Below are 11,420 nucleotides of genomic sequence, written 5' to 3' on the forward strand. Positions count from 1 at the left end.
GTCTTAAAGCTGCAGTCACACCGCCGACCCGACGTCATACTGCGCGTGCAAAACAAACAGGGACGCCACCTGGGGGTGCGGGCACTTCATCATCATCATCATCATCATCATCATCCTCACCCCCCCGTGATCATCCAGGCCAATATTATCATCGTCACTAGCTACTCATCCAGGCAGATCCATTAAATGTTATTGTTATTTTTTCATGGTGTAGTTAAGTTAGCACCCTCTGTTGTTTCCCTTCATCGTGACAGCATGAGGACCCTGCACTGGGGATTTATCAGTGATGTAATGTGTAAGAGGATTGTCGTCTACAGTGTTTGAGCTACTTAAGTATTTACTGGATAGTTTTATTTGCAAAATTATATTTCTGCTCCTCTAAATTCCAAAGTTTTACTCATATTTAATGCATCTAAGAATGCATCATAGTCACTTTCTTAAATGAATCTTATCATGTAAAAAGCAAGATTATATTTTAAAATATATGCCATTTATTATTACCTTTGAGATAAGGCTTCAGTTAAACCACTTTTTATAAGAAAGCAATCTGTGTTTTTTCCATCTGATAAAGTAGTTTCACATTTTTTTTGCACTAATTGCAGTGTTCTAATTTCCTAAATAATCCCCCATTTTAAAAATGGATAATTTGAAATGTCACAGCAAAGAGAGTACAGGTGCAGGGTCCTCCCAATGTGCACTTGGCTCACTGTCTCCCAGTTGATACGCCTCCTGTTTGTAGCCCCTTTTCAAATTGCAGAGCTCTAGCACCCACAGTAAAAGGAGCTCTGATGAACTTGTTGGGTCCCTCTCTTGTTGGGCCTCAGGTTCAGTTTTATATGAGGATGAAACCATCAGACAGGCACAGTATACTTCAAAGGGCATGAGTGATCACAGCGCTGGACCAGATGCAGGCTCTTGGATGCTGCGACTGTCTGGATTGAAATAATCAAACCACTGTGGCTGGGAAAAAAAAATCCCTTTTTGAAAATGTTGCTAGATATGCTTTGAATGTATCCTAAATTAAAGAACTCAAGTTAAAATATAACACGAGTTAAAAGGTTATTTTGTTAATCGATACTAAAAAAATATTGCACCATTCACTGCACTATTTAGCCTTGTATATATTTGTCTTTGCTTGTTTTTATCCTTATATTCAATTTTATATTTTTTGTACAGTATAGTGAAATCCTTTTGTAAGCATACAGGGTGATAAGGCTGATTGTGAAGTTTCTAATATTATTTTGTTGCTTCTAATATTGAAAGATGTTTGTGTCTACTCTTGATTGAGTTGTCTGATCCTGAAGCCCCAACACTGAAGGGAATTTTCAGGTATATTCATTCACTGATGAGTTTCATTTCACAAAATGAGCCTGTGCGGTTGAGCCAAATAATAATTTAAGGCTTCATGAAGTCAGGAAACACCCTTTTTTATCGCTGAAAATGAGCACTGGTTGCACAAGAACATGTTATTCATATGCAAAACAGTATTTTTCTTTTCTTTTCTCCTTCAACAGGTCTTAGCAGCTTTCTCAAAAACGACAAACCTACTGCCTGAGTTTCCACAGCTACAAAACAATGTACAGTAAAAAAAAAACGGTTTTGATAAAAAGTCTTATAGAGGCGATGACACCACAGTGTGAGAGCAACAGGCTGTTTGATAGGGCATGATGTTTTTTTATTATTAATTTGTATAAAAGACATTTGGAAAATGTAGAGATACATTAACATTACCTGGATAAGTATTCTGTTGTTGCCTGAAAAACACATACGCCACAAATTAACTAAAAGTAAAAAGCACTTTAATGTTACACAGAATGATCATCTAGTTAAGCCATAAATGCAAACTAGTGCATGTTTTCAAGCTAAAAATGGAATTTAATTTCTATTTGCAACAACAAAAATAATCTAAAAATAAAAACAAAAAGGCCAATATGTGAGCAAAAACAAGTACAAATAGGGATGAATCATGTGATGACTGACGGCCCGCTGCGACCAGTCCTGTGATGGAGCTGTGAAATCTTCAGAGCGATGGTCGCCAGTGGTGCCAGCATCACCTGCCCACAAAAAGGAGGACACGGTAAAGACTCAAGAACCCTGCTGCCATATACATTGGATTCATAACATTAATATGTCAGTATTACTGGCATTATTTAAATATATTTTCTTCCAGAATCTTTAATCCATGTAAACTATTTCACTGATTTAAGATATTGAGCTTTAGAATTTATTTCGAGATAAGGAGAGCCTTACCAGCATGCAAAGACATTGTCTTCACATGTGTAGCACCTGATTACAGCTGAAAACGTCCAGTCAAAGAGGACCCTTATTTTAAGTATTCCACTGAATTTGTATCATAGTTCAGATGTGATCCTACCTCACAGTCATGGCTATGAACTTGTTGTCTGAAACAAGGTTTTATCAAATTGACAGGAAATGTATTTTTAAGTTCCCTACAATACGCCTAATAAATTAAAAGTAGTTGAGACATATCCCTTTTTAAGATAATAATGTAACTGTTGTGATGAGAAGAAAAGCTATTAAGAGAAGAAGACTATCAATGTGTGTTTTTGAGATCAGCGCATTTAAAAAACGTGTTCAGAATGTGGCAGCTTACCTGTGTTTCTTCAAAGATGTGCTCCTTCTCATAGCTGTCTATGCAGACTCGAACCGTCGCCCCTTCACTCCCTGTCCCGCTGAGTCTGTAGATGATCCGAGAGCCATCAGAGAATATTATCCGCAAACCCTGCAAAGAAAAAAAGCCCAGAACAGAACATGTGAAGCTTTTAACTTCTGCAGGAGCAGCAGAGTACCTCCAGTGCTGAAAGAGTCCAAATACCTGACCAGTGGATAAATCCATGTAACAACCTTACAAGAACAGGGCTCAGTGTGTGTCATGTACCTGGTTCTTGGTGATGGTGCTGTCCACAGGATCTGTGTACTCAAAGTTGTCTGCTTTCTCCACTTGGTAGATTTTATCTTCAACTGCAAATCTTTGTCTCGCAAAGGATTTATCAGCGATCAAAATCTCCAAATCCTCCATCATCTCACAGGCTGCATCTATATCTACATTTTCATAGTCATATCTAGACGAAAACAGAAACAATTCATATCAGAGAAACATTTTTATTGAAGTATTTTTGGTGATTCATTTAATGAAGGGGGTGAAAAATTTCCAAAAACTGACAGGGAGTAAATTTACAGAAGATTTTCTGTTAAGCAATGGCAACTCCTCTGTTTATGATTTTTTTTTTTTACGTATGTCATCCAGCAGATAATTACATGTCTTAAAATGACAGGTTTTCCATTTTGTTATAATCATTACAATGGTCAGACAATATAATCATTGTGGTAATGAAAAACCTAGACACATGAACAATTTTGTTAATCTTAAGAAGAGCTCTGGATAATCGTCAATAAAGTCACTGACATCATCATTTTGGGTCTTTATGTTTTGCACTGTGCAGAGAATATGTAATGTTACTCAATTTCCACTAGGTGTCAGCCATGTGCTGCAACTCCACAGCCTCACTGTGTGTAATAGTACTGCTGAAATCAGCCAACCAAAGTAAACATTCTGTGCACCAAATGCATGCAGGCATATGAAATAAATATAAACAAACAAACAAACAAAAAAACAGCATGAAAGGGTTGCATTATGTCCACTCTAGTGGACATGTGTGTGTTGTCTTTCTTTAAATTTGTATCACCTTGCATGTTCTCACATGTAAATAAATGACTTGCTTGGTTCTTAAATAACTAATGCACAGAGTTAATGAGAGGAGAACAACAAGCCAACAATACATGCATGTTTTCATCTCACCTGGTAAAATAGTTTCTTCCATATTTCATCCAGTGGTCCTTCAGAATATCCTCCACACCCTGCCTCCTGTAGGCTAGGATGGACAGCCATGCCAGCACAGCCCAAAGCCCATCCTTCTCCCGGATATGATCTCCACCTGAGAGTAGAGTAAGAGACAAACATCAGAAGAACATCAAACTCACAGTACAGGTTCACGTGATAATGATTGACTAGAAGACGTATACATGTTCGCAGAGGTCATGTGAAGAAAAGTGTCCATTTCAGGAACAAATTATGACAAAATTACAGCCCCAGAGAACCACTGCTAGCCAAACAAGCTCTGTATACAAAGGTGATGAAACTCTGCTAACAAGCTCAAATACTCTGCTCTCTAAGTGTGCCCTTGAATTGCCCCCCCGGGACAAAGGTTTATTTTATTTTATTGAATTGAAGAGCTCTGAGACTTTGGCAAGAATGTCTACATCCGTCAAAGTCAGTACAAATGCATTACCAGTGTTGGGCAAGCTACTTGTAAAACTTTAGTGAGCTAAGCTAAACTAATAGTTACTTCACATAACCTGTAAATGTAGCAAGCTTTAAGTCTGCTCTTGAAATGTGCTGTAGATAAACTTTGCTTACTTATTTACTAATGCTGATTGGCCAGCTCCTGATAGAGGTCCTTGAACAAAAGTTGTAATTGACCTAAATACAGTGAAGGTCATATGTTATGAAAAATACACTTGACCATGTTTTACAAACACTATTATGTGGAATTATGAGAAAGTCCATTCTTTCCGTCTTTTACCTGCACCACTTTTCAGAAAATGTGTGCTCAAATAGACTACTTGGAGAGTTCCCCTTTGTGACATCACAAAGGGCAGTAACCCCTCCCCTGGGTGGGTGACCCTCTCACAGCTAGGTGTTTGTTCTGCACTATAAGTCTACCTTCAGACTGTCAACAACAGGATATGGAGTGAGAGAGCCCAAGCCACCCTGCTCTTCAGGAGAGGGGCGTGGTCGAACACCAATCAACTTTCGTATGACCTTTAGCATACTTCTCATTTGTCAACTGAAATTGTTTATTCAACAAGTTGCTAACAGACTACACTGGCAAAGGTTAACTGCATAGGGGCTGGTTATGTTAGCTTGTTTGGAAATGGCCTGCATGTGTCTTTTTTGATGGGATGAGCTGCTTGCAGAGACATTTAGGACCCACCAAGATCTGTCTGGTGTCACGTTGGGATACACTGAATACAGAATCTCGCTCTAACTACCTCAGTGTCAGTCATCAATCAGTTCAGCCAGATTTCATGGTATAAAATGAATCATGACAAGCCAAAGACCCTGCCTATGATTGGCTTTGGGAACGGTGATGCCTGCGTTAACTTTCTGTTCAGTTGGTAAATTTTAACCATTTAATGACACCCTGCTATGTGTGTTGATGTTGAAAGAACAAGGGGATTAAGGGAAAAGGACTTGAAGGGTTGAACTTAATGCGTAGGTTTGGCTAGATACTTTAGCTTCAGCTAAGTAAATATCTACATGTAGACTCAAAGAGAGCCATTAAAGGATAATGCATAGACAGCCGTAAACTATTTCTAAAAGAAACGAATATCCAGATCTGTAAATGTAGATGTATGTTGTTCTAGTGGATTCAGGAGACGCCTCACACATACAGTAGGTACTCAGAACAACTTAAGGTGTTTCCTGTGGAACACCTTAGTGATTAATTCAAGTGTATCTGCAACCTTTTCTTCATATGATATCACATTATGGTAATCCTTCTCAGATTTTCTACCCGGTGATCTGGCTGGCTTATTGCAGACGGGGTGCTCACTCTTTGTCTTCACAAATATATCAGTCACAATAAGATTGTATGTATGTGATATGATCCATATTTATGTACACTCTTTAGTTTTTTCCTTTTGTGATTTGCCAACATCTTGACTGTGCTGTCTTATTCTGTTAGCTGTCTCTTAAACATAAAATATGCTTTTTAAAAAAAAATGAAATACAGACTTCTTTTACGTTCACATCTTTTCAAATGAAATGAAGTATTAGGTTGCTGAGAAGATTCTGTACCTGTACCAAAGCTTTCCTCGCCACACAGAGACAGTCTGCCTGCATCCATCAGGTTCCCAAAGAACTTCCACCCAGTGGGAGTTTCATATAACTCTATTTTTGTTGCTGTTGCTACTCTGCAGGAAATAAAAGGAAAGAGTGTTCTAAGAAAGCATGGTGAACTTCCATGAAAAAAATGAAATTCAACTTGTAAAATTGCTGGCTCATTGTTCTGCATGTGATTAAAAAAGCCAGGCTGTGCTTTCTTTCTTTTACCTGTCTAAGGCTGCACTTGTGGGCATGCTGCGGGCGAAACCTCTCACCCCTGTGTGCTGGAAGTATGGGATGCAGAAGATGTTGTCAGCAATCACAGCCACAGAGTCAGGTGGGGTGACGAAGAAGCCTTGCTTGCCAAGGATCATGTGACGGTCCTAGAGAGCAGACGGACAGAAGAGGTCAGAGATCAAGGCATCTGGGTCTGTTACCCTTATCCTTCAAAGTGTGAAATGTCTTTCAAGTTGGGATGATGACGAAAACGTACGCACCCCATCACCATCAAAAGCTGCCCCAAAATCATACTGCCCGTCCCTCATACTGTCCATTAGGTCTGCAGCATAGGTGAGGTTAGGATCTGGGTATTGACCACCAAAGTCCTCTAATGGGACACAGTTTATTGCAGAGTTAGCCGGACAGCCAAGTTCCTCACAGATTATTCTCCTCACATACGGTCCCATCACTGTGGAGCAAACAGAGGACACAAAGAAAAACGATGGGCTGCTCAAGTCAAATGGGAAGTCTCACAATGTCGCCCTGTTGCTGAGTCAGACAGACAGCCAGAGTATTGGTTATTTACTCACCTCCATGCATGGCATCCAGCCGTATCTTGATGTGGTTTTGACCAGACAGAAGCTCCTTCAGAGCAGAAAAGTCAAATATGTTCCTCAACAAGTTGGCGTACGATTCAACCGAGTCCACAATTTCAACTGGACAGGACAACATATTAGACCAACAATATAGTATTAAATCCAACACATCATGAAAATGAAGTAGAAAGCCCAGCTGGCAGAATGTTTAATAACAGAAGAATGCATTTCAATAGCTTCTACAGGGAGTATTTAAAATGCTATCTCCGTCCCTCTATATTTACTTTTAGTGATGGTTTATTGGCTAATGCATGATTTTACCTGTGAAGGGTTTGAATTTGTTCTCAAGGTCAAACATCTGTTTGCCCAGCGTTGTCAGATCCACCTTCAGTCCAGGGCAAATAGCAAACTCCTCAATCGTCCGGCTGATCTGAAAGATCTTGTTTGTGACTCCATCATTTGCTGGGCCTGCACTCAGAAGGCAATCTTTAATTATATGGGGGATAATTAAAACACCATACCTTAAAACCACATGCATGCACATTTATTAAGACGTTAACTATCAGGAATGTTTGGGACATATGTGAAACCAAGCAGATTTCCTATGTGTACTTGAACTTTGATCCAGATCGTCTGCTTGCACAAAGATCTGAACATGTCTTTTGCATTTGTCTCGTAACACTATTTCTCACTTGGCATGTGCCCTTGCATGCTTCCTCCTCTCCAGTTACCTCCATTTGCTGTATTAAACTTGATGCCAAAGTCTCCATCAGGTCCTCCTGGGTTGTGGCTGGCAGTGAGGATGATGCCTCCGATGGCTTTGTATTTCCTGATCACACAGGAGATGGCAGGTGTGGACATTATCCCGTGGTGTCCAATGATAAGACGACCAACCTGAGGGAACGTTAAACAGGTGTGTGAGAGTGAGCTGGCATCATTCTGTATCATTTACCTTAGAAGGGGGGGAGAGGAAAGTTACAATCATGTTTGCTGGGTCATGCTGATTCCTACAAAGCCCAGGGACTCAGAATTTATTTAATGTGTGAATGACAGAAATAATACATCAAAAGCATTTTTTCTGAGTCAGTGTATTTTAAATGTTTCTAAATTTACACGACATCCAGAAAAAACCTCTGAGATTTCAAGCTTGTGTCATATAACCCAACCAACACAGACAGCTCATTAAATGTACTGGCAAATAGATGGAAAACCAAGCAGATTGTATTTATTTAAAGACAGCACAGTATCAAGTAGCCTGCCATTTTCACAGCAGAATTTCTTCTCCTATTTCCGGATGTAACATTGTTCTGATATTGTATTGCGTTTATCTTTTGCCTCTGACCATTTGCATACCATATTGCCATCTGTCTAGTATCTTTATCGTTTATTTTACATTCGGGGTCGTGGGGGCTGAAGCTGATCTCAGCTGTCATTGGGCGAGGGATCAGCCTGAACTGTTCACAAGTCAATCACTGAGCTGATGTATAGAGACAGACAAGCAAACACACATTCACATTCACAACTACAGGATATGTGGAATCACCAATTAACTTAAGTAGCATGTCTTTGGACAGAGTACCCAGAGAGAACCCACACATGCAAAGGGAGAACACAGAAAGGCTCCCGTCCAACAGGGATTCAAACCAGGAACCTTCTTGCAGTTGCTAACTCCAATTGACACAAATGTTGAATATAATGGGAGAAAAGAGTTTTGAATAGTTATTAAGGGCAAAAAAGTAACACTTTTAAAATGTTTATATTTCAGTAAATATTAATAAACTTAATAATGTGGGTTAAGTGTTTATTTTGTATTAATAACAATCTTTATTTGATCAAAATGTTCTTTTGACATTATGCAACATTTGCATGATTATTAGAAGCAGTGGTTTTGCTGATGTTACAAGGTTATCATGCTAAATGTGTTTATAAACAAAAAGGAAAGCAAAAGTTGATAAATAGAAGGGGACTTCTTTCTTCTTCTTTTTAGGTGTTTAGACCAAATATGGGACTTATTAAAATCCTCCTTGATGATGTACATTAAAATTAAGTCCATTTCTAGAATTGTTAGAGAAATGCATCAAACAGTTGTTGAGAGATTTAACCTCATGACTGTGCTCGAGGAAAAGTGATTGGATCTTTTCACCTCAGGTAACCATGATTGGTTGTAATCCACTAGCTGCTTGCTGAGTTTTTCAGTCTGGACTGAAGTGGTGAACCGACAGATTTAATCAAACTCGTATATCCAAGGCTAGAATAAAACAAAGAAACAAACACATGTTGATATTAAGTATACCTTCAAAACTGTCCCCCAAGGTAGAACTCATTGTCTCAAGTATTAAAGTATGTTTTTCGACATTGGAGGACATTTGAGATGAGATGAGATTCAACTTTATTGTCATTACACATATACAAGTATAGGGTAACGAAATGAGGTTTGGCATCTCACCAGAAGTGCAAATAAGCAGAAAGTGCAAGAGTTCGTTCTATGTACAGTGATTACAAAATGTACAGATGTGGTTAAAGAAAAAGTGAATTATTAGGTATATATGGCTGGATGGATTATTGGGATGCTATAAATATAAATAAATGCTATAAATATAAGTGTATACAGAGTATTGAATATACAGATTAAGGTGCAGAAAAAATGCTTATACTAGTGTACATTTGTGGTGAAACATAACAAATGTTCCGCAGTGTCTTCATGAGCAAATTAAGTTTGCCAAGTTTTCTTAGTCGTAGTTGAAAAGACCATATTCATGATATTATCACAATCTTTTATTTAATGGTCAACAAGATGATGCTTCATGCTTTCAACAAAAGAATGAAAGAATAAAAAGTATGATACATTTTCCAAAAAAAACCTCTCACATAATGTAATATTGTATGCAACTACTACAACTGAACTCTAGTGCAACAAATGACCATAATGTGATTATAACAGGAGGTGGCAGCAAGTGACCCTAACATACACACCCACCCTCAAACAAAAACACAGACTTACCAGCATGCACACACAAATAAACAAATGCACACTCACAGTGACACACTTACACCATTGGCAGCTGCCATTTGCCCGATGACCTCTATAGCTGTTTGGTTGAAGAAGCGTCCATCACCCCCTACCACCAAAGTTGACCCTTGGCGGTCTCGCAGGTCAATGGAGGAGAAGATACTCTGGATGAAGTTGTGCAGGTAGTTCCTCCTGGACTGGAACACGTACACCTTCTTCCTTAGACCGTTGGTGCCAGGTCTCTGGTCTGGGTAGGGGGCTGTGGGGATGGTCAGGACCTGCAGGGGACTGTTGTCCATTGTTTTCAAATAAGAATCCAAACGAAACAACTACTAGTCAGGAGACGAATTTTGTTTGGAGGGAAATCCCCCGTCAGTTGTCATGGGGAAGGGTGTTATGGGAATTATGGGAAGGCAAAATATTGACTCCTCCCATTATTTCACTGCAAGCACAGGGTTACAGGGGTACTTATGAGGCCCAAAATAACCTTTCAAACTCGTGTGCAGAGGCAGGGCGGGGAGGGGGGTAACTAAAGACACCCCTTCACACATGTGCAGAGAAATCACTGTCAAGGCTGCATGCCCAATCACAAAGCACTGTGTGTTTGTGTCTCTGTGGAAAGAGGTAATGATGTGTTTTTCAATCTGTCAAGGGGTGTCACAGTGATTTTCGGGCCCATATAAGGATATCACTGTGGGCACAACAACCCAAACCAAAGCCATAAAAAATGTGTTGACAAGTGACACGACTCAAAGTTTTTTAGCAAAAAAAATGCTGACTCATGACATGACTTAAGTGTTTTGCAGCTTCACACCTTGAGCGAAAAAGGGTTCACTGATGGCCTGCTTCAAATATTGTTAAAATATGTTCATCTGCAGTGTGATCAAATGTTGATGAAGTGCTACATCATCACACAAACGTAAAACCAATCATACTGTGTTCAAGTCCTGGTGCGAGCGTGGGAGCTGAAGAGGTGCCTGACCACTTCCTGAGCATTGTCGGGATGCCCTTGAGCAAGGCACCAAATCCCCCCAGACCCCCCCAACATACCAGCTCTGAAACACCTGCTGGGTCAGCTCTGTCACTCTGACGTCTCTCTGTCAGTGCGAGTATGCCTGTGTGTGTTGCATGTCCAGCAGAGTGAAAACACCTAATTTTCCTGTTGAGGATGAAGAGTTTTTTTTTCTTTTTTTTTAAGTGTATTTTTAAAAAATAAAAAAGGTAGGCCTATATATTTTTTTTTTTCAGCAAGGAAAGCCCTGCCAGGATTACAAACCCTGAACCACCTTGCTGTGATGCTAACATGCTAACCAAAAGACAAATGTGCAACCTTGAAGCATTCATCTGATTAAGTGGATTTTCCATTACCTTTAAGTTATTTCTGTTTAAAGTCAACAAAATACTCAAAAATGTGGGAAAAAGAAAACTGTATGGCAATTTTAATGAAAGAATAAAGATTGCATATGTTGCATATACATCTTTCTGGCCTTAAAGCATTTGCAGTTGCTACACTTGTTTTGAAAAATTTGTTTTCCCTTTTGAATCAGTCGTTGTTCATTTTTATAAAAAAGAACCAATCACATGAGGGCCATCTGCAGTCCATCTGTGAAGAGCAGCAGTGCGAGGAGCAATAACATGCATGTCAACGGATGATCTCTCTAATCACAGACATATACATTTTTTGAGA

At 39.3% G+C, this 11,420-nt stretch overlaps 1 protein-coding gene across 2 annotated transcripts; it reads right to left on the reverse strand.

Moving 5' to 3' along the window:
• Nucleotides 1-1,667: 1,667 nt before the first annotated feature.
• On the reverse strand, nucleotides 1,668-10,109 carry LOC306827398 (phosphoglucomutase-1-like). 2 transcript variants are annotated; one of them, XM_079349186.1, is made up of 11 exons: nucleotides 9,775-10,109; nucleotides 7,455-7,617; nucleotides 7,045-7,191; nucleotides 6,718-6,843; nucleotides 6,406-6,596; nucleotides 6,137-6,291; nucleotides 5,882-5,997; nucleotides 3,821-3,956; nucleotides 2,900-3,083; nucleotides 2,615-2,743; nucleotides 1,668-2,054 (listed from the first exon to the last, which is right to left on the reverse strand). In XM_079349186.1, exons 1-11 carry the CDS (start codon nucleotides 10,030-10,032, stop codon nucleotides 1,965-1,967), a joined length of 1,695 nt encoding a protein of 564 aa, XP_079205312.1. In that variant the 5' UTR covers nucleotides 10,033-10,109; the 3' UTR covers nucleotides 1,668-1,964. The 2 variants fall into 2 exon arrangements, with proteins under 2 accessions (XP_079205312.1, XP_079205311.1); XM_079349185.1 differs by having other exon boundaries at nucleotides 7,045-7,209.
• Nucleotides 10,110-11,420: the final 1,311 nt, after the last annotated feature.

The sequence above is a fragment of the Symphodus melops genome (assembly GCF_947650265.1).
Source record: "Symphodus melops genome assembly, chromosome: 7".
NCBI classification, from domain to species: domain Eukaryota; kingdom Metazoa; phylum Chordata; class Actinopteri; order Labriformes; family Labridae; genus Symphodus; species Symphodus melops.

Bases quoted from the DNA above. Each gene is read 5' to 3' on its own strand.
- LOC306827398 (XM_079349185.1), bottom strand. From the start codon at position 10,032: ATGGACAACAGTCCCCTGCAGGTCCTGACCATCCCCACAGCCCCCTAC. The intron at 3,084-3,820 runs GTGAGATGAAAA...GTTTTCGTCTAG, and splicing joins GGAAGAAACTATTTTACCAG to ATATGACTATGAAAATGTAG. The intron at 2,055-2,614 runs GTAAGCTGCCAC...TTTTGTGGGCAG, and splicing joins ACATCTTTGAAGAAACACAG to GTGATGCTGGCACCACTGGC.